Source organism: Candida jiufengensis (genome assembly GCF_024610255.1).
Source record: "Candida jiufengensis strain CBS 10846 chromosome Unknown scaffold1, whole genome shotgun sequence".
In the NCBI taxonomy this organism is placed as follows: Eukaryota; Fungi; Ascomycota; class Pichiomycetes; order Serinales; family Debaryomycetaceae; genus Lodderomyces; species Lodderomyces jiufengensis.
In genome coordinates this window covers 1875799-1898027 of record NW_026261562.1, presented here as the reverse complement: position 1 = coordinate 1898027, position 22229 = coordinate 1875799, and the positions used below count along the sequence as shown (strand labels likewise).

General features: G+C 28.8%; 14 protein-coding genes across 14 annotated transcripts; 10 read left to right on the top strand and 4 right to left on the bottom strand. All coding sequences in view use genetic code 12, as the record gives it.

Moving 5' to 3' along the window:
* Positions 1-122: 122 nt before the first annotated feature.
* Positions 123-1022, top strand: NBN1 (histone acetyltransferase; the record flags this gene model as incomplete). Its single annotated transcript, XM_051765298.1, has 1 exon — positions 123-1022. One exon carries the CDS (start codon positions 123-125, stop codon positions 1020-1022), a length of 900 nt encoding a protein of 299 aa, XP_051618626.1.
* Positions 1023-1534: 512 nt separating this feature from the next.
* Positions 1535-2437, top strand: PGA33 (Pga33p; the record flags this gene model as incomplete). The annotated part of the gene is made up of 1 exon (XM_051765297.1): positions 1535-2437. The coding sequence occupies one exon, from the start codon at positions 1535-1537 to the stop codon at positions 2435-2437; it is 903 nt and encodes a 300-aa protein (XP_051618625.1).
* Positions 2438-2652: 215 nt separating this feature from the next.
* KGF54_004582 (uncharacterized protein) lies at positions 2653-3840 on the top strand (the record flags this gene model as incomplete). Its single annotated transcript, XM_051765296.1, has 1 exon — positions 2653-3840. One exon carries the CDS (start codon positions 2653-2655, stop codon positions 3838-3840), a length of 1188 nt encoding a protein of 395 aa, XP_051618624.1.
* A 70-nt stretch (positions 3841-3910) lies between these two features.
* On the bottom strand, positions 3911-5017 carry KGF54_004581 (uncharacterized protein; the record flags this gene model as incomplete). Its single annotated transcript, XM_051765295.1, has 1 exon — positions 3911-5017. The coding sequence occupies one exon, from the start codon at positions 5015-5017 to the stop codon at positions 3911-3913; it is 1107 nt and encodes a 368-aa protein (XP_051618623.1).
* Positions 5018-5409: 392 nt separating this feature from the next.
* On the bottom strand, positions 5410-5925 carry COX6 (cytochrome c oxidase subunit VI; the record flags this gene model as incomplete). Its single annotated transcript, XM_051765294.1, has 2 exons — positions 5410-5689; positions 5759-5925. 2 exons carry the CDS (start codon positions 5923-5925, stop codon positions 5410-5412), a joined length of 447 nt encoding a protein of 148 aa, XP_051618622.1.
* A 1028-nt stretch (positions 5926-6953) lies between these two features.
* CAP4 (Cap4p) lies at positions 6954-7460 on the top strand (the record flags this gene model as incomplete). Its single annotated transcript, XM_051765292.1, has 1 exon — positions 6954-7460. The coding sequence occupies one exon, from the start codon at positions 6954-6956 to the stop codon at positions 7458-7460; it is 507 nt and encodes a 168-aa protein (XP_051618621.1).
* A 220-nt stretch (positions 7461-7680) lies between these two features.
* Positions 7681-8817, top strand: KGF54_004578 (mitochondrial 54S ribosomal protein mL38; the record flags this gene model as incomplete). The annotated part of the gene is made up of 1 exon (XM_051765291.1): positions 7681-8817. One exon carries the CDS (start codon positions 7681-7683, stop codon positions 8815-8817), a length of 1137 nt encoding a protein of 378 aa, XP_051618620.1.
* Positions 8818-9416: 599 nt separating this feature from the next.
* HSP78 (chaperone ATPase) lies at positions 9417-11918 on the top strand (the record flags this gene model as incomplete). The annotated part of the gene is made up of 1 exon (XM_051765290.1): positions 9417-11918. One exon carries the CDS (start codon positions 9417-9419, stop codon positions 11916-11918), a length of 2502 nt encoding a protein of 833 aa, XP_051618619.1.
* A 471-nt stretch (positions 11919-12389) lies between these two features.
* Positions 12390-13335, top strand: PLC2 (Plc2p; the record flags this gene model as incomplete). Its single annotated transcript, XM_051765289.1, has 2 exons — positions 12390-12501; positions 12560-13335. 2 exons carry the CDS (start codon positions 12390-12392, stop codon positions 13333-13335), a joined length of 888 nt encoding a protein of 295 aa, XP_051618618.1.
* Positions 13336-13475: 140 nt separating this feature from the next.
* SHE9 (She9p) lies at positions 13476-14963 on the top strand (the record flags this gene model as incomplete). The annotated part of the gene is made up of 1 exon (XM_051765288.1): positions 13476-14963. The coding sequence occupies one exon, from the start codon at positions 13476-13478 to the stop codon at positions 14961-14963; it is 1488 nt and encodes a 495-aa protein (XP_051618617.1).
* Positions 14964-15145: 182 nt separating this feature from the next.
* Positions 15146-16327, top strand: PR26 (proteasome regulatory particle base subunit; the record flags this gene model as incomplete). The annotated part of the gene is made up of 1 exon (XM_051765287.1): positions 15146-16327. One exon carries the CDS (start codon positions 15146-15148, stop codon positions 16325-16327), a length of 1182 nt encoding a protein of 393 aa, XP_051618616.1.
* A 52-nt stretch (positions 16328-16379) lies between these two features.
* Positions 16380-17822, bottom strand: SMP3 (glycosylphosphatidylinositol-alpha 1,2 mannosyltransferase; the record flags this gene model as incomplete). The annotated part of the gene is made up of 1 exon (XM_051765286.1): positions 16380-17822. The coding sequence occupies one exon, from the start codon at positions 17820-17822 to the stop codon at positions 16380-16382; it is 1443 nt and encodes a 480-aa protein (XP_051618615.1).
* Positions 17823-18030: 208 nt separating this feature from the next.
* Positions 18031-18759, top strand: KGF54_004572 (uncharacterized protein; the record flags this gene model as incomplete). Its single annotated transcript, XM_051765285.1, has 1 exon — positions 18031-18759. One exon carries the CDS (start codon positions 18031-18033, stop codon positions 18757-18759), a length of 729 nt encoding a protein of 242 aa, XP_051618614.1.
* Positions 18760-18854: 95 nt separating this feature from the next.
* IST2 (Ist2p) lies at positions 18855-21647 on the bottom strand (the record flags this gene model as incomplete). Its single annotated transcript, XM_051765284.1, has 1 exon — positions 18855-21647. One exon carries the CDS (start codon positions 21645-21647, stop codon positions 18855-18857), a length of 2793 nt encoding a protein of 930 aa, XP_051618613.1.
* Between the last annotated feature and the right edge of the window lie 582 nt (positions 21648-22229).

Here is a 22229-nt window from a genome sequence, read left to right as displayed (position 1 = left end):
TGTTGCAAATAAATTCTACATTATAAAATATTTTGATAACAAAAACAAAAAGGAACAGGAAAAAAATACAAAACTTCATTATTAAAAATCCATCAAATCAACAACATAAACAACATAAACAAATGGATACATCAACTGTTCTTGAGAAATATACTCAAGATCTATCAAACTTACCATTAGAAGTAAGACATCTACTAGAAGAAATAAAGAGCAAAGATATACAAGTAGTAGATCTACGAGAACAATGTCAATCAAAAGATAATCAAATACATAAATTTATAAGAGCAAATGGTACATTAACAAAACATCCAAAAGAACAACAGTTATATTCTAAAATTGAAGATGATATGAAAACGTTAAAAAAACTACAAAAGGAGAAGATCTTGTTATCAAATACTGCGTTATTCTTAATATCGAAACATTTATTTAATTTTGAAGCTGATATAACAAAACTTGAAAGAGATGAACTATTGCCACCTTTAGAAGCCCCAATAGATTTAGAAAACCTAAGCAAAGATGAATTTTTAAATTCTTTGAATGGTTTATCAGATAGTTTGTCAGCAACTCCTACTCCAAGAAATCCACTATCAATGACACCAGCAGTTGATTCAATAACAACAACAGTATCATCAAACATGAAGAAAGGTCAAAAAAGAAAACAACCAACAAAAGGAGTTTCATCGTCTGGTTCGACTCCTGGTGCAACAGGTTCATTAGCTGTATCCTCCAATAAACATAAGAAACTTAAATCTGAAGAAATTGAAGATGTACCAGCTTATGAAACAGGTTCATTGGCCATGGATGCAGGGTCAATGGATATACAACAAGGTGAAGATGCTGATAATAATTTATATTGTTTCTGTCAAAGAGTATCATTTGGTGAAATGATTGGTTGTGATAATGACGATTGTAAATATGAATGGTTTCATTGGAGTTGTGTTGGAATAACTTCACCGCCCAAAGATGATGAAATATGGTATTGTCCCGATTGTAGAACCAAGAAAAAGAAGAGAAGAAATTAAGATTGTAAGACTCAAAATCAAAATCAAAATTTGAATGCATCTGTTGATCAACATATTGACTTTATTTGGTCAATCCTGTATTATACTATATAATGAATTTACGAAACAATAATAGGTAATAAATATACTATCCATCGGTTGTGCTCTTCTATCTACTTAACTTATAGTATGAACTTCATTGATCAAAAATCTCAATTATTAAATTTCAAATGATAATACTAAAACAAAGAAACGCGATATACGAAATAGAATTACCCCTTAATTTCAACTATTTATTTATTTGTTTTTAAATTGATTCGAGAAATTTCAATTTAAAATTTTTCTGATCCTTTTTATACAATTTTTCTTCTTATTTCACACTTAAGTTTGATCAATATAAAGCTCATAAAGTCACTCGTTATTCAAAACTCAATTTGGCCCCATTTATTTCTCCCAAGCCTCACATTCTGGTAACAAAACCATTTTTTTTATTTCCTTCAAACTCAAATATAATATATTATTATTTTTAAAAAATGAAACAAGCTTTTTCCTTGACATTGATAATATTCCTTGCTTTAAAATGTTTTGCAGTCGATCCACCTGCAGCCGATCCTACTACAGTTGCTACTACCCCTGCTGCCGCTGCTGCCGCTGCTGCTGCTACTCCAAATACCGACCAAACTGCCGCAGAGAATACAATTCAAACGAATCCTACAACCAATACTTTACCAACTACTAATACTTTACCAGCAACCAATACTTTACCAACTACTAATACTTTACCAACAACTAATACATTGAATACCAATACTCTTCAAACAACTACCCCAGGTCTTGTGAATCCTACTACCACAAATCTTTCACCAACAACCAGCTCTTCAATTTTAACTCCAGCAACTGGAACAAAAACTGGAACAAACACTGGAACTACCACTGGAACAAACACTGGAGCAAATACTGGAACAACCACTGGAGCAAATACTGGAACAAATACATTGTTGAATACGGCAACCACGGGTACTTTAAATACCAAATTATCATCAAGCTCTTCTTTACTAGATGGTGATAATACAGCTACAATGAATCCTGACCAATTAATTGCATGGAGCGCTACGAGAACGCTTAAAACTGGCTCGAGTATCACCTCGGGAAGCTCGTCGATTTCGACTAAAACTAATACAAATGCCGCTCCACCTCAAACCCAAAATCAATCAGTTCAACCAGATACTTTTCCATCTTCACTTTCAGCAGTTACCACGAGAGTAATGAGATCCACATCAGCACCACCAGCAAATAATGATGCTCAAACAAGTAGTGGAAGTGGATCAGGTTCAAATTCAGGTTCAAGTCAATCTCAAGCTGGTAAAGGTTCAAATTTATCTCCTTTTAATTCATTTGCTATTATTTGTATTTCTTATTTGGGTTTTTTGATTTAATATAAATGCTGGTATTATTAAGTTCATATAGACATTTATATATTTAGTTTGGTTCTTTTATAAACGTTTTTAATAAGTAAATCCATTTTGACCCATTTGGTAGTCAATTTTGATGTCAAACTCCATCCTGATCTCGCGACACAATTTTTCCTAAATGTACAGAATCATTGAAAATGTTACTTTCTCACTAGCTTTATCACATTTTTAAGATCCAAATGTTAAAATTGGGGTTAAAAAGGCTGATAATACCTGTGAGACGGTTACAATTACTACGATTCAATTCATCTACTGCATCATTTACTCAATCAGATTCACCTTATGAATACATAAAGGATTATCCAACGTTATATGAACAAATTAAGACTAACATAACTTCAAATTCAGATAACGACTCAATACTAGAAGCTGTCCGAAGTATAAAATTATTACAGTCTAAGTATCCAATACACGATCAATTAGAAGCTAACTCAAAATTGACTACAAATTCAATTAGTATAATAAATTTAATTTTCCAAAATAAAAATTCATTATCACCAACTTTATTAAAAGAATTATTTACATTAAATTTACCAACTATAATAAATTTAAAAATTATAAACTTATATTATGAATTAAATCCTGGATCAAAAACTATAATAGATAAGGAAGTTGCATTAATACCATTAAGAAATGCAATTTTTAATGCTGATTTTGCAAAAGCAATTAAAATTACAGATACAACAGTTGGACATCCAAATTATATATTAGCCAAAGATAAAGTAATGAAGAGCAGTATTTTAAAATTAATTTCAACAGTTGTTGGTATTACTTTATTTACAAAATTTGGAGTCACATCCCTAATAGATTCGGGATTTTTATCACCAGCATGGCATCATTTAGGTGCAATAAATTCAATACTTTTAACATATATCATAAACACTACTTTTTTTGTATCAATAGTTAAATTTGGACGTACTTTAATCAGTTCAGGTGGTGATTATTTAACATGGCAACATGGAACTTTTTATTCTCATTGGTTTAAACATTCAGATGAAATGTTATTTAATTCTAAAATTATAGAAAGTGATAGAGATTTGAACAATGGCGAATCTTCACCATACATTATTGAAGAAATATGTAGGGAAGCACCAGAGACTAGATCAAATAGAAATATTTTACATGCTGGATATGATAGAGATGGTAATAAAATAAGATTAATGCAACAAAAGGATGATTTGGAGAAAATAAAGTTTCAAGCTTATTGGATGACTGGTGGTGATGGATTTGAATGGGTTGAACCTGATCAAGATCCTGCTGAGATTGTATGGAGAAATCATTTGGCTAAATATAATAAACCAGCTTTAGAAAAAAGTGAGGTTGGTGAATTAGGATGGGCTGATGAATTAATTGATGAAAAGAAATAGAAGTGAGTTCTTGTATAAAGTTAGATCAATAAATATTTATAAATTACATGGGTATTTACTTTATATACTCTTAGTTTTCAATTATTTCGATTTTTTCAACTTCTGGTAAGGGTTCTGAATCATCTTTCGCTTCAACTTCAGTAACCTGAGCATACCTTGGAATTAATCTTATATCATAATCAGTTTCTAATTTTAATTCATCCCAAGGTTCAAAATTCAACCAAACCATATCAAAATCATCATCATTATCCATTGTATGTGTACCTAATTGAATACTTGGTTTTGTAAAATCCTCATTAACTAGATCACTTTTGCCTTCTAGTATTAAATCCAATCTTTCTGCTTTATTTAATTCGTTAACGTCTTTCAATTCATTTTTTAGAATGTGGTTAATCCTTTTATTATTTGCTTCTTTTAATTGTTTGTAAATTTCATTATAATTTCCCTTTTTGTTTAACTTATACAAAATATTGTTGGTTGCTGTTTTTGGAATTTGTGGTTGTTGTTGTTGACTTAATTCAATAGGTAAATTTCCAAATTGTTCTGTATCATTATCGATTTCTTTACTTGCATTATCAAACCAAGTACCTAATTTATCAGTCCACAGTTTTAATTCCATTGGTCTATAATACTTGTAGGCACCAAACCAGAAACTTGGTTTATCACCATTTTTAATTGCCATTTTTCTATAATGTTTTGCTTCTTCAAACCATGGATCATAAGGTAATATCATTCTACTTATTTCTAATCCACTACCGAAAATAATTGTTGCTCCTATTCCAATTGCAATAATCAGTTTCCACATTGATCCATTTCTCATATATTTTGGTGGTTGATTTGGTATTATTATAGGATGACGTCTTAATTGATTTCTTGCAAATCTAAAACATCCAATTCCTAAAAGAAATTGTAATCCAATCATGGTAGCTAAAGCCGGTCGATTATCTGATGAAGGTGTAAATGGTCCCCATATTAAACCTATACTTGGATTTTTGGGTATTAATGATGCTGGATTTGGTATTATTATAGTTGTTGTATCTGAATCTGAAGATGATGAGGGATTAGTTATTGGATTAGTTGGTTTGTTGTTACTGGTGTTGGTCGTAAAATCATTATTTTTCTTATTATTACTCTTATTGTTATCATTATCATTAGGAGGCGGTATATATACTCCCATATTTCATAAAAAATTTGGGTATTTACTGATATTTTTATTATTGTAACATTAATTATTGTAAATATAATGATAATAAAGTTGTACCCTTTTCTATCTTTTTCTTTGCTAAATCATTTTTGTAACGAAATATGGAGATAGTTTGGTAGCACGATCGTATTTAAATTTCGCTTAGTTAGTTATTCAACAACGACCAAATTAAGAGGTTAAAAACTACAATTTAATGATCTTAAATTATAATGCTTGTAATATAAAATATACCCTTACGTTAGAAATATAAGTTACATCGAATAATAATAAACAAATTCTTGTTATAATATTATTATACTTTTGATTTTAAATGTTTTTTTGTTCTTTCATTTTTAAAATATTAATAATAAATCATATAATATAAATTAATTAGATCCATATAAATCTTCTTTTAAATCAATTCCTAATTCTTTTCTGATATCTTTTAATTCTTCTAAATAAGCTGAATATTGTTCTGGAGTTTCAACTTTATGTTTTAAAGCTTCAAAAGTTCTAACAGCAGTTGGATAATCATTTACTCTTCTACAAGCTTGTAAAGCTTTTTCAATAACAACTGGAGCTGGAACCAAATCATATGAAAATACATTATTTAATATTCTTTGAACTTCGAATAAATCATAAGCTTCTTCAAATTCTTTTTCATATCTAGAATATGGGAGTTAGTATTAATAATTCAATTGTTGAAATTCATTTCTAGTTGATATAGAAACATACCTTGCTGTAAATTCTTCAAAAGTTTCATCTTTATGTTCAGCTGATGCATATGTTCTATGTTGAATTAAAGATGGTCTGATGATTGAAGTTTTCATTACATTTGAAATTCTTGGGGTTTGAATAGCTAATCTTGATCTTAAAGCAGAACGAATAGTTGATGATATCATTTTTGAATATATTTTGTAGTTTGTTGAATAATTTTTCTGAAGTATAAGAATTGACCGTTAAAATAAATAAATGAGATGAATTGGAGGAATGTTCACAATTGAGTTAATTTCCTTGTGGGTTAATGAAACAGTGATTATGTAGTGTAAAGTATTGAGCTTATTAATGAGGTGGGAGTACCAATCACAATATAATTATTTTAAGTGGTAGTTGATTTTGAAATAGTTTAATGAACTGATATTTAGTTCTTGTTTTTTTTTTTTCAATTATAGTTTATAGAATTGATTGTTAGAAAAAAAAAATTGTTAAGTATTAAGATTTTCTATATGTAAAAATGTGGTAGCACTGTTCATACTAATTATTATGTATAGTAGTAATAAATAAAAGTAATTAAATTTAATAAGTAAAAATATTTATAACAATAATAATTGGATAGAATTAATTTTCTATATAAGGAAGAGCTACCAATTACTAGTGGATTTTTTAATTTAGATCATATGATTTCAAATTATAGAGGATACAACAGAACAAATTTATGATAAGTTTAAAAGTAGTTCCTTTGAATTTATCTCCACGAGCATGGTTTCGACTATAATCATGTAGTTTATTATCAAAGTTTTGATTGGGTGAGGTTAGTATTTTCAAATACCTTTTTTTTTGCAACCTGTTCCTATATGAAACTCAATTTTTGCTCAAAATTGAATGAATTTAATTTAAATGCTCTTGTAATTGTAAAGATTCACCCTTAATTTTAAATGATCAGAAACATTCTTAGCTATCTAATTTGACAGTGCTTAGAATGTAAGTAAATGTATCTATATCATGAGTTATGATATTAATTACTAGATTATTTACACGACTTTTCAGATTATCAAAACAAAAAAAAAAAAAATAATCAAAACAATTTCAATAAAAAAAAGATTAAGTAATAAATTTGTAATAATTATATAATAATATTACAAATTAATTAACTAATATTAAATTTGCAACCATTTGATATATACTAATAGTTTGAAACATTTAATTTAAAATGAATTATACTAATTGGCAAACTAATAAAGATGATCTTCATCAACAACAGCAACAACTTCATCATCAACAACAACAGCAACAGCAACAGCAGCAACAGCATGTACAAAATTTATCATTTAGAAATCAACCACAACAATCATTAAATGATAAATCATCAATGTTAGATACTACATCGCCAATAGACACATCAAATACTGATCCTGCATTGACTTCAACTGCATCATCTGGTTCTATTCAAAAACCAATATCACAAACCAAAAGAGCTGAACAAAATAGAAATGCACAAAGAGCTTTTAGACAAAGAAGAGATAAATATATGCAAGATTTAGAATTAAAAGTTCAAGAATTAGATGAAATGAAAGCAAAATATCAAAATTTAAATAATGAAAATGTTCAATTAAAAGATTATGTTATGATTCTACAAAGAAAGATTATTGAATTAACTCAAGGTAAAGAAATGGATCATCAACATGATAATTTATCAAATCCTTTTGGACCAAAATAGATTGGCTACTTCATGGGTAGTCAAGATATCCCAATTTTATTCTTTCTTCTTGTCTTACTATATATTTTATAATTAAATACAAATCTATCTAATGGAATTAACAGTTATGTATTGTAATCTCTCTCGCACTAATTTTGTACCACAGAAATCTGAAAAAAAAAAATTATTTTAAAATTTTTCAGATATCAACTTCAACTTTTATACAACCAATACAATAACAATGTTAAGGAGTTCGCTTCGAGTCTTGAAAAGGAGGCAAAGCACCTTAAACTCGGGTATATGGTCAAATTTTACCGAAAGACCAACATCATTACAAATACAAAATGAATCCATAAAGAAGGATATATTTAATCAATTACCACAAGATCAAAAACCAGCTTCAATACTAAATTATGATGAGAAACAACAATATCATTCACCAATAGATATAGATGAAACTTTTGAAATGGCATATAAAATATTAGAAAAGGATTCAGAATCAAAATATAAAGTAATAAATAAATTAAAATCAGCCATAGAACAAAAACAAAATGCGAATGAAGATGTAACTGATTTAAAAGATCAACTTGATAAAATATTAGTAGATGCAGAAATTGAAAATCCAGAAGTTTTATACAATACAGAATTTGTAAATTCGGAATTATTAGATAAATCACAACCAGTTTATAGAGAGTTATTAAAACAAAAATGGCAAGATTATGATTTATTAGTAACAATGCAAAGATTAGAACAATTACATGTCATACCAGATACATTACCAACTTTGGACCCAAAAGCTGACGTTAAAATAAAATTTACACATAACACAGATTCAAATTTTATAGATTGGGTTACACCAGGTTCTTTATTACCAGCTTTTGCAGTTTCAAAACCACCAACTATACAAATTCAAGAATTTGAAAGAAAAGAAGGCAAAGATAATTTATACACTATTTTATTAGTCAATCCAGATACTCCAAATTTAGAAACAAATTCATTCAAGACTACATTGCATTATGGTTTAAAAAACGTTTCATTAAATAACGAGGATAATACAATTGATGTATCAAGAATTTTGAAAAATGGTCCTAAAATCACATTCTCAGAATACGTACCATTAACTCCTGAAAAAAATGCACCAACTCAAAGAGCATGTTTATGGGTTTTTAGACAAGATTCCAAAATAGATAAAACAAACGAAGACAAAGAAAATTTCGATATTAGAAAATTTGTAGATGATCATAAATTAACTGCTATTGGAGCTCATGTATGGAGACAAAAATTTGATAGAAGTGTTCCAAAAGTAAGGGAAGAATACGGATTAGGTAGAGGTAGAGTTTTTGATAAAATCAGAGGCACTGAACCATTGAATCTTTAGTATATATAATTGTAATGAAACATGTAAATAAAAGTTACCTAACGAGACGTCGCAAGTTATTATTCCCTGATGCAAAATAATTATGCTTCTTCTATAGGGTTGATAAAACGTATGGTCCTAGAGACCCTGTATGTCGACTTTAAATCGCGACACTGATAATTTGTGACAAATATTGGAAAATGTTTCAAGTTTTAATTAAGAATTCGGACCAAGTAAACTTGAAAACAATTTTTTAATTGGTCTCATAGGGAAGAATTAATAGCCGGCAATGCGTTTATATTCACAACAGTGGCAAAGGCATTAAGTCATAAGTTAGGTGTTGTAAAACTTTGTCAAAATGTTTAATCAATTGTATCAATTTTAATTTAAGTACTAATATTAAACTAGTTTTTTCTAGAAATATCTTTACTATAATAAATTTAACTCAACTTACATACAAATTTAATTCTACAATTAAATTAATAGTTTCAGATATCCATCCTCAATAAGTAACATTTCCATTTAGCATATATAACTACCTTGCTACCCGTTTGATAATTTTTTATATTACTTTTTTATTATGAAAAATATATAAATTCAAACCTAAAGAATAGCATAAGATGTTAACATCAAAAGTTTCAAGAAATAGGACGATAAACTCGTTATTAAAAAATAATAATAATCTTACAAATGCTCACATTCCAATATCTACTAATTATATCAAAAATTATCAAATTCAAAGACAATTATCCACTCAAAGACCAGATCAGTGTCAATACCTCAAATCACAAAGCATAAATGGTCAATTTCACAAGTTCAATCAAATATCACCAAAACTTCAATCACAACATTTGCATCAATTAAGACTGTTTCATTCTTCAAATAGACGACAATTACAAATGCAAAAAAATGAAGAAGAAGATAATAGACCAGCTCTTGAAAAATATGGTACGGATATTACACAATTAGCAAAAGATGGTAAATTAGATCCTGTTATTGGTCGTGATGAAGAAGTTAAAAGAACTATACAAATTTTATCAAGAAAAACTAAAAACAATGCTTGTTTAGTTGGTAAGCCGGGTGTAGGAAAATCGGCTATATTGGAATCACTTGCTCAACGTATAGTGAATGGTGAAGTTCCAGACTCAATGAAAGGTAAAAAAGTTATATCATTAGATTTAGCTGGAATTGTAAGTGGTTCAAAATATAGAGGTGATTTTGAAAGTAAATTTAAAGCTATCATGAAAGAAATTGAAGAAAAACATGGTGAAATTATTCCATTTGTTGATGAATTTCATACTATTTTATCTTTGGGCAAAAGTGAAGGTAGTATGGATGCAAGTAATATGTTAAAACCTGCATTAGCTAGAGGTCAATTATCAATGATTGGTGCTACTACCACTGATGAATATAGAAAATACATTGAAAAAGATCAAGCATTAGCTAGAAGATTTTCAGCAGTTTTAGTTACTGAACCAACTGTTGAAGATACCATATCTATATTAAGAGGTTTAAAAGAAAGATATGAAGTACATCATGGGGTTAGAATATTAGATTCTGCATTAATTTCAGCAGCTACTTTATCAAATAGATACATAACTGAAAGATTTTTACCAGATAAAGCTATTGACTTGGTAGATGAAGCAAGTTCGACTTTAAGGTTACAACATGAATCCAAACCAGATGCTATATCTACATTAGATCGTCAAATTATGACCACAGAAATTGAATTAGAATCATTAAGAAAAGAAGATGATCCAATTTCAAGAGATAGAAAACAAAAATTAGAAGAACAACTCACTTTAAAAAAACAAGATCTTCAAGAATTAACAGAAAAATGGAATACTGAGAAAAAGGCAATTGATGATGTAAAAGCAGCTAAATCAAAATTAGAACAAGCTAAATTTGAATTAGAACAAGCTCAAAGAGAAGGTGATTATGCTAAAGCTTCCAAAATCCAATATGCTGAAATACCACAATTACAAACAAAAGTTATAGAATTCACCAAATCAGAAGAAGCTGCAAAATCATCAAATCTTTTACATGATTCAGTTACATCTGATGATATAGCATCAGTCATATCTAAAATGACAGGTATACCATTAAATAGTTTATTAAAAGGTGAAAAAGATAAATTATTAGATATGGAAGCCACTTTAGAAGCAGAAGTTGTTGGACAGCAAGAGGCTATTCATGCTGTTTCAGATGCTGTTAGATTACATCGTGCTGGTTTAACTGATCAAAATAAACCAATTGCATCATTTGTATTTTTAGGTAGTACAGGTACTGGTAAAACTCTTTTAACAAAAGCATTAGCTAAATGGTTATTTAATGATCCAAATTCAGTTATAAGATTTGATATGAGTGAATTTCAAGAAAAACATTCGGTATCAAGATTAATTTCAGCTCCTCCAGGTTATGTTGGTTATGAAGAAGGTGGTGAATTAACTGAAGCTGTTAGAAGAAGACCTTATAGCATTGTTCTTTTTGATGAAGTTGAAAAGGCACATCCAGATATTGTTAAAATATTATTACAAGTATTGGATGAAGGTTCATTAACTGATACTCATGGTGTAAAAGTCAGCTTTAAAAACACTATAATTGTAATGACTTCAAATCTTGGACAAGAAATTTTATTAGCTGATTCAAGTGCAAAAGATGATGGTAAAATAAGTCCAGTTGTTAAAACAGAAGTTATTGATGCATTAAAACGTCACTATCCACCAGAATTTTTGAATAGAATTGAAGATATTATTGTGTTTAACAGATTATCCAAGAAATCATTAAAAGAAATTTTGGAAATAAGATTAGGTGAAATCGATGATAGATTATTAGACAAGAGAATTGAATTAAAATTAACTCAACCAGCAAAAGATTTATTAATTGAGAAAGGTTATAGTCCAGTTTACGGTGCAAGACCATTAAATAGAGTCTTACAAAAGGATCTATTAAATCCATTAGCAAGATTAGTTTTATCTGGTCAAATTAAGAACAATGAAGTTGCAAAAGTTGAAGTCAGAAATAAAGAAATTTATGTCGTTCCTAATCATTCTGAAAAATCTGTGGTAGAGGAAGAGGAACATTATTGGCAAAAGAAGGATAAAGAAGATGATAAACATTAAGGATATTAATAATCAAGTGTATAGACGACAAGTTAATACAAGAAGGTAAGTAATTCATAATTTCAATTTATACTCGACTTAAAGGGATTTTCTTTTCTCATGATGTATTATAATTTATTATAACTTTATAATTTACAATTTGAGGCAAATACTTTGAAGGAAATTTGAAATGCTAGGAACATTACACAAAATCAAACCAGCTATAAGTTTTGCAACATATACCTTATATGCAGTATATATTACGTAATTATTGTTTTTATTTATTACTTCTTAAAATTTCAAGTAAGGGACTAAAATTTCAAGTAGATCATATTTGGAATTGAATTATTTCCAACAATTTTAGTTTTGGTTTTCTTCTTTTTCAAAGATTCTATTTTTGTTTGATTGTTCTTATAACGAAATTGCTGATAGCTTCAGTCTTTTGCACTACTAAATTCAAAATTTAAAATTTAAAATTCAATTTTTATCAACATGGTCAATTTAACTAAATGGATAGAAGAAATTCCAGATGATTCACGAATCTCCAAGCTTTCGATCCCCGGAACTCACAATAGTTTTGCTAATGGTAGTAATCTCCCACTGGGTATGTCTTTTTTCGGCTTTCCAGTATCGTTGAAAGCCTGTACTAACAAAATATTTAGTTCAATGTCAAGGTGCCAGTGTTACAAAGCAATTGGAGCATGGAATTAGATTTCTAGATGTAAGAGCTGGTAGATTATTTACTGGTGATACTCAAACTGATGGATTACAAGTGGTTCATTCAAAATTTCCAGTTAAGATTCCATTTCCTTTGAAACTAAAAGATGCTCTAGAAGAAGTGTATGAATTTCTCTCTAGAAACCCAAGCGAAACTGTTATTGTTTCCATAAAACAAGAAGGTAGTGATGATTGGGATAACAAGAATGATGAATTTGGTAAAGTAATTTGGAATCAATACGTTAATCCAAACAAAAATAAGTGGTATTTAGGCACAGACATACCAAGGCTTGGGGATGCAAGAGGTAAAGTTATATTATTCAGAAGATTCGGAGTGCAGGATGATAATTTAAGAAGTCAATTTGGTTTTGATGCACCATTTTGGACTTATAATACTACTGATGATGATAGAGGTCATGTTTGTGCTCAAGATTTTTGTGAAATTACTTCAGAAAATTTAAATGACAAAGTTAGATATGTCAAAGATTTTGCTCAAAAAGCTCAAAATTATAATAATACAAATGATGATAAGTTATTTGTTAATTTCACTTCTGGTTCTAATTTCTTTGATAAAAATTGTTGGCCAGAACCTGTTTCCAAAGCAATGATTGAGGGTAGAATTGATGAATGTTTCCATAAAGGTAGTGGTATAATTGTCTTAGATTATGCTGAATCAAATGATTGGAAATTAGTTAAAGAATTAGTTGAATCTAATTTTTAAAAAAATAGCTACGAAAATTAACTCGACTTCGGATTTGTATTAGTTTGTGTTTTTGTGTAATGTTTTGTTTTATAGTTCTATTAAAATTTGGATTAATCGATACATGAAATAAATATTCATTAGTATATAATTACTTATTCATGTTATCTTTAAGAGTCACGACAAGACTTATACGACGTCCTTTACTACTCAATTGTATTCGTCTTCAATCCAAAAAATCAGATTATTCGAATATCAATGAAGCAAAACTACGGAAAATTATTGAAGGTACAAATTTCGGATCAGAATCATTAAATCAAAAACAGAAAGAAATTGATGAAGAAAGGAAAAAATTAGAAAAAGAGAGAGAAGTCAGTAGGAAACTTAAAGAAAAAGAAGAGCAAGAAAAGGAGAAAGCAGAAAAAGAAGAAAGACAAGCTAACCTCAAAAAAGCTAATGAAAATAATGAAGCAAAATTCACAACCACTGATGATGGTCAATTAAAAGGGACTGCGAAAGAAACAAAGAATACAAATATAAAAAATGAAGATAACGACAATATCAAATTACGAGTGGAAGATAAAATCATAGCCACCACAGAAGACTCAATTGATGATTCTGAGATTCCTAATCTAGCTAAAGAAATTAATGAATCTATACAGAAAGAGATTGTGGGATTACCATCACAGAAGGCCAAGAATCAAAGTAATATTACAAAAAAAGTTTCAAAATACTTAGATTCAGCTCATGATACAATTTTGACTGTTACAAGGGCCCTAAATGATGTTACTGGATATTCAGCAATTGAAAAATTGAAAAAATCAATTAATGAACAAGAAGATGATCTAAGAAAAGCCAAAGATTTTGTCAAGAAATGTAAAATTGAATATGGAGTAGCAATTCAAAATAGATCTCACTCTCAAAGAGAAGTAAATGAATTATTAACAAGAAAACATAATTGGTCACTGAAAGATTTAGAAAGATTTACAGAGTTATATAGAAATGATCATGAAAATGAGAATCAGGAACAAGAATGTGAAAAAAATTTACAAGATGCAGAACTGAAAGTTGATGGTATACAATTAAAATTAACTCAACTGATTTTAACTAGGTATCATGAAGAACAAATTTGGTCCGATAAAATTCGAAGATCTTCAACTTGGGGTACATGGGTATTAATGGGTCTAAATGTTTTACTTTTTGTATTTGCAAGTTTTATTGTTGAACCTTGGAAGAGAAAAAAATTAGTGTTGGGATTTGAGGAAAAAGTGAAGAATGTTGTAGTTGGTATAAGTCAACAAAATGAAGCAATTTTAGAACCGATTATAAGTCAATTGGAACCAAATGATGGAAAAGTAAAAATTCCAGAGGTAGTACACGTTCCTGAAAAGGTAGATGTTTCTGACGAAGTAAACCTAATTGAGGAAGCACCAAGTACCAACTTCAATGAGAATAGCACTTATTTTCAAATTATCAATAACGGTTGGTCAAATGTCAAAAAATCTTGTATCAGAAATTATCAAGCTTTAATCTCACCAAATATTCAATCTTTAAACTTTGATAAACTAGAATTGGGTGTATATACTTTAATGGTAAGTTTGTTATCATGTGGAATGTTTAGTATTATAACGATACTATTTAAAAATTAATTTATAGATTCATTTAGATTTAATCAAAAGTTTTTGCATACATAAACTTGGTTGCACAAAATTTAGTACTCTCACTGTAAAAAACATCAACACTTTTTTTTTCTTCAAACAATCTGAGTTTTAAGTATTTGCCACCACTAAAATCAAAATTCAATTACAACAACCAATACCACCCGCATATCATGTCTACGGCAACTACAGATTCAAGTTCTGATATTTTTTTACATCATAAAAGTTTGTTAAAAGAATTGAACATTCTAAAAATACAAGAAGAATATATAAAAGATGAACAACGTCATTTAAAAAGAGAATTAATTAGAGCTCAAGAAGAAGTCAAAAGAATTAAATCAGTACCATTAGTAATTGGTCAATTTTTAGAACCAATTGATGAAAATACAGGTATAGTGTCATCAACAACAGGATCAAATTATGTTGTTCGTATATTATCAACATTAGATCGTGAATTATTAAAACCATCATCATCAGTTGCATTACATCGTCATTCAAATGCATTAGTTGACATATTACCACCAGAAGCAGACTCATCAATATCAATTGTTGGAGAAAATGAAAAACCAGATGTTACATATGCGGATATTGGTGGTCTAGATATGCAAAAACAAGAAATAATTGAATCAGTTGAATTACCTTTAGAACAAAGTCATTTATATAGTCAAATTGGTATAGATCCACCAAGAGGTGTATTATTATATGGTCCACCGGGTACTGGTAAAACAATGTTGGTAAAAGCTGTTGCAAATGCTACAAAAGCATCATTCATAAGAATTAATGGTTCAGAATTTGTGCAAAAGTACCTTGGGGAAGGTCCAAGAATGGTAAGAGATGTCTTTAGGTTGGCTAGAGAAAATTCACCAGCTATCATATTCATTGATGAAATAGATGCTATAGCAACAAAAAGATTTGATGCACAAACAGGGGCCGATCGTGAAGTTCAAAGAATTTTATTGGAGCTATTAAATCAAATGGATGGGTTTGATCAAACTTCAAATGTTAAAGTTATAATGGCTACAAATAGAGCTGATACTTTAGATCCAGCATTATTAAGACCCGGTAGATTGGATAGAAAAATTGAATTTCCAAATTTAAAAGATAGAAGAGAAAGAAGATTGATTTTTACAACTATAGCGTCAAAAATGTCATTAGCTCCAGAATGTGATTTAGATTCATTGATAATAAGAAATGATCCATTAAGTGGTGCAGTAATTGCTGCTATTATGCAAGAAGCTGGTTTAAGAGCTGTAAGAAAGAATAGATATATGATCTTACAAAATGATCTAGAAGAAGCTTATAGTTCACAAGTAAAAACTGGTACTGAACATGATAAATTTGAGTTTTATAAATAGATTAATGAAATTAATGCACGTTTACAGACTACTGAAGAAAATATTATTGACTCTATATTAATTGATATATACCTAGTCCTAGTTGAAAATTATCTAAGTGATCTAAATCAATGTGATACGTATAATTCCAAATAGGTTTGAACTTCTCACCATAATTATAAGATGCCAATGGAGTTATTAAATATACCGGTCTATCTCCAACAATTTGGTTCGTTATATTTTCAATTGAAGAGCCCATGGCATCTATCATTGTAAAATTTTTTGAATTATTTATTTTCTGTTTTAGCGTAATTGTTTCAATAGATTGACTGCCCAATATCCAAGAAGGTGGAGAATAAGTGTTTTTCCAAATATGAACACCTTGCAAATCGTTTTCTCTAATATATTCTAAAGCAGGCACAACACCTCCCTGATGGAACACTCCCATAAGTAAACTCATTCCTATATTAAAAATATACCATAAGTGAACCATCCATGGCTTAACAAATTTTTGAGTCAAATCAAAACAGCAACAACAAAGCGGTAACAAGGGGATCAAAAATCTTAACTCTTGATGTGGGAAAATTGAGAGGAAAATAAGTCCACTTAATATTGTTAAAAATGGTGTTGTTTTTATATAAACTTTGGACAACATGAAAACCAAACCTGGGCCAATTAACTGAGGCAAATTGACTAGCACATGGGTATAAAAGGGATGTATTCCATGTATTGATAAATTTGCGTAACTCGAGTTGTATAGTAAGTTATTTAATGGGGCAATTACATATGAACTTGAGTTATATAGATATGTGTCTAATAAAACGAATGCTATAGTTGGTAAAATAAATCCCAAAGTCAATGGAATTATTGAACTCAAATGGGTGTACACATATGTTAATAAATACCAACTTGGTAAGATCAAAAATGCAGGAAATGTAATTCTATTAAATATTCCAAATGATAGTAAGGCACCTAGCACCAATAAAGTCTTTGTTTTATTCATATTCTCTAGGTCCTTTTGTTCTTGAATATACCTCAAATCATCTAGTATATAAACCACTGCTAGTAACAATACAGTTTCAATACTATTTGAAAATAAATGATTTTGAAACACCAAAGATACAAATGAGGTCAGTGTGAAAAATAATGCTTTAATTCTTTCCTGTTTTGTAGGTAACATCCAGTATAAACAAAAATCTATAAGCAACCAACTAATAATGCAGACTTGTAATCGTAGTATATACCATATTTGAATAGGTGTTAATTGAAGATTGAAAAATTTAATGAAATATAGTATGGGACCATATATTATATATAATGGAGCATAACTTCTTGCTGGTAAATCTGATGTAAACTCCCATGGTAAATTAGTTGAATATCCTAAAATAGTACTACTTAATACTTCAATTGATTGAAAGTGTTCGTCTGGATGAATGTATGAATTGGATAAAGTAAATATAAATCTGAATGGAATTGTTAATAGATACACATTTTTCCAATTTAGTATGTTTGTCATTTATTAATTTGATAGTAGAGTCATATAAATAAAGTTGGCTGTTTTTACCTATTGTCGTTTAGTCGGGGTATTTGTTAGGTCGGACTTTTCAATAAATATAAATTTTTTTTGCAATCTTTCTCATGATTTTTTGATTTAACCAAATGACATTTTTATGCATTCTTTAAGAATCAATACTTTAAAACAATCTACTAAACTCATTAGAACCATGTCCAGTTATCCTCAGCCGACAGAGTCAAGAGCTCAAGAATTAATTGAAAATTACAACACCATTCTAAAAAAAGTTGAAGCTTTGAATCCCAAAACAAGATTAGTAGCAGTATCAAAATTTAAACCATCTTCAGATATAATGGCATTATATTCAATAGGAGTACGACATTTCGGAGAAAATTACGTTCAAGAGTTAATAGCAAAATCAGAAGAATTACCAAAAGATATATGTTGGCATTTTATTGGTGGTTTACAACTGGGTAAAACTAAAGATTTGAGTAATAAAGTTTCAAATTTATATGCTGTTGAAACAGTGGATAGTTTGAAAAAATGTAGACAATTGAATAATGCAAGAGAGAGGAAAAACGGTGAAGTGATAAATGTTTTCTTACAAATCAACACTTCGGGAGAAGAACAAAAATCGGGATTTTTAGATGAAAACGATATTGATAAATGTATTGAATATTTGAAAAGTGACGAATGTAAAAAGTTAAATCTTATTGGGCTAATGACCATAGGTTCATTTGCTGAATCGACATCTGAACATGAAGAAAATCAAGACTTCAAAAAATTAACTGATATGAAAAAGAATTTGGACGATAAGTTTAATTTAGATTTACAATTAAGTATGGGTATGAGTAATGACTATGAACAAGCAATAAAACAAGGAAGTACAAATGTGAGAGTTGGTTCTTCAATTTTTGGAGCAAGACCTACAAAAAATTAATTAGTTTTGTAAAAAAAATATTATGTATATGACAATTATTAATATAAACTAGAAAAATTAATTAAAATGTATTAATACAAGGACTTAAAATAAGCTTAAATTTTATTAAATAATTTCTTCAATCCACTTTTCTTGTGTTTTGATTCTTTATCGGAATCATTTTGTAATTTCCTGTACTCTTTTTCATCATCAACCATGTTGACCTGATCTTTATTTCTTGAAGAGTTTGAATTAGAGGTAGATGAATTTGAATTTGTTCCATCAACACCTCCTGCACCAGATTTTGAATTTGAGGATGTATCCTTTTTAGAACTACTTGAACTTGTTTTATCTGATTTACTTGATTTTGGTGGTGCACCGGCTGCTGAGGGTAAGCCAGCGGCAGAAGGAGCAATAGCAGCAGCTTTAGCTGAGTGTGTAGTGTCGGTTGTGTATTTATCAGTTTGAACTTCTGCAGATTTATCATTTGGTGCTGGGGGTAATACTGAAGCGCCTAAAATATTATCACTACGGTGATTATTATTGTCAATTGTACTGTACTTTTTACTACCTTTTGGGTCTGATTTTGATTCAATGATGGAGTCTCCTTCTTCTTTATCTCTTTTTAAATTATCATATTCACTAGCAGATACAGCGCCAGGTCCTAATTTTCTTTCTTTTTCTAACCTTGCTAATTCAGCTTGTCTTTCTCTTAATAATCTTTCTTTTTCAGCTATTAATTTAGCTTGATCAGAACGTGAATGAACAGTAGTTTCAGATGATTCTAATGAAGTAGTAAATCCTTGTTTCTTCAATGGTATTTTTTCAACATCTAAGGAGTCATCAGTTGGAACGGCAACTGGTGGTCTGAATTCCAATGTTGATTCTGGTGTGTAATCTTTCCATGCTTGAATGTCTCTAACTTTTATCGTAGGTTTAACTTTATTTGAATAATGATCATGTCTTAATTTCATATCATTATCAACAAAATCATTCTCCCATTCAACTTCACTTTTGAATAAATTACCTAATTTATACAAGACATAACTCAAAATAAGGAATCCATGCTCTGAAAATAAAAGTAATAATACAAAATAAACTGATGATGAAACATGAACACTAGCATTATCAAATGCAAATTGACCCATTGTCTTTGGTGGAGCAGTACCATGACGATAAAATGCAGTAACGACTGGTTGAACAACTGAACCAATCCAAGTTAATAAGAATAATGCCCAATTCCATGGATAAATAGAATCAACTCTTTTTGGAATTGGTGGTTTGAAATATCTACCACTTTGTAATTTGAATTCATCTAATTTGAAGAAAATTATATCAAAAAAAACAGAAGCTAACGGTGCTAATGGCCAAACTGATCCAAACATGATTAAATAACCATATTGAATGACCAAACTTCTCATATCAGCATCAACGTCATATTCAGGTAAACTTAATGAAGCACGAACGTTATGTAACCAAATAGCTTCATGTGCATTATCATCTTTCGTTTGTAATTGTGGTTTCTTTTGGATTTTTAATTGATAAAATCTTGTAGCTTTTGCAATAACTAATGGTAAAGCATATTTCATGAAAGCTTGAATAATTTGATTGGTAACTGTAAAATAAAAAAATTGTGCATCTAATCTACCCTGATTAATTTGAAATTCCTTCTGAGATTTTAATTTTGTTAAATATTTGGTGTAAAATCTATTTTCTCCAACATATGTTGAAATAGTTGATTTAATATCTCCTAAATGTGGTCCAACTAAATGCGCAAATGGTAAATATAAAAATGAAGTAATAAGTAATGGTGCATAACTAACCAAAAAATTTAAAACAAATTGTTTAACAACAATCGAATTATTTTTACTAGCATGATTGTCATGATTTTCTAATTTAATAACAATGTTAGCAACTAAATTATAAACGATAGTTAAAACTGGAATAAAAACGGAAATTAAAATAGTTGGTAATAAAGTTAAAAAGGATTTCCCAGGACCATCATATAAATCAGTTAAGAAAATCTCAATGAAAAAACAACCTAATTGATAACTGACCAAAACACCAACAAAAGTTAAAGCGATTGGAACAAAAATTAATTGCTTGATAAATCTAAAACCAGCTGTGTTATTTTGATGAACATAGGTTGATTTTTCTTCGAATTTTTCATTAAGTCTAGCTAACTCGGATTTATGTTCTTGAATTAAATGACAATTTTGAACTCCCCATAAATTAACAAGATATTGTTCTTTTCTATGCCAATATGATATAAAAAAAGTACCCCAGATTAAATTAACAAATGCATAAGTTAATGAATATTTTTTGGATTTTTTAAAGAATTGAACTAAACCTAAAACTGATAATCCAAGTAACCAATATATGTAATATTTGAAAAACTCGAAATACAAAGCAATTTGAACACCATAAATCTTTTTAATCTTATTAGTTGATAATTCTGTATCTGAAAAATTTGATTTCAATTCTTCAATTAAAAAAGTTTCATCAAATGCTGTAGTGACTGGAACAATATCTAAGACGTTTTCCCACGGTTTTTCCTGAGGTGTTATACCACAACCACCGAGTTTTTCATTTGATGTTAAATACAGAAATATAATTCTGAATCTTGAACTCAATTGATCATCTTTAGAAGTAATTCCAAATTCATAGTTTTTTATTAAATCTTTTTCAGCCTCTTCAATAAATTTATATGGTGATAATCTGATAAAAATTAATAAAACATCTGGTTCACCAGGTCTAATTGTTGCTGCAAATCCTTTTTCATATAATAATTCAATTAATTTATATAATGATTTATCAGTAGTTGAATTAACTTTTTTAGTTGTTTCATCAATTGGATATTTAAATGAAATATAAAAATCAGGATCTAATTCTTGAAGTGGTAAGGGCATTGTTAAATTCAATTCAATTGAGTAAGAGAATTGAGATTCTATAAACTAATCAAGGTAAAATCAATTGATGTATTGTAACTTATTGGTCCAATTGTTAATTAAAAAAAAAGAAAGAAAATAAATTGAGAAACTGTATCAAAAAAAGGGGATATAAGTCAATTGATATAAATATTCCAATCATTTAAAACTTCTTTAATTAGAAATTAAAAATTTCATGTTTTAATAAAAAATTAAATATTAATTTAAAAATAAAATCTGGAGCAAACTTAAATAAATGAAGTAATTACGTAGTTATTAATCAGTTTCATAATATAAAAAATATACTAACTTTTTGAATAGCTATTAAATAATCTCGAGTCTTGCTCATGCATTATCATCATAAATTTTAATCTATTATATCAAGTAATTTCATTCAGATTATAGCAATTGTGTGAACAATTTCAATTTTAGTGTGATTAATAAATACCTCGTAAAATAGTTTAATTGAATATTTTAGACCAAAGTGCCCTACTAAACTCTAATAAGTCACTTGATTGTCTAATAAACAACTCATAATAGATCTTTACATAAATATTACAGATG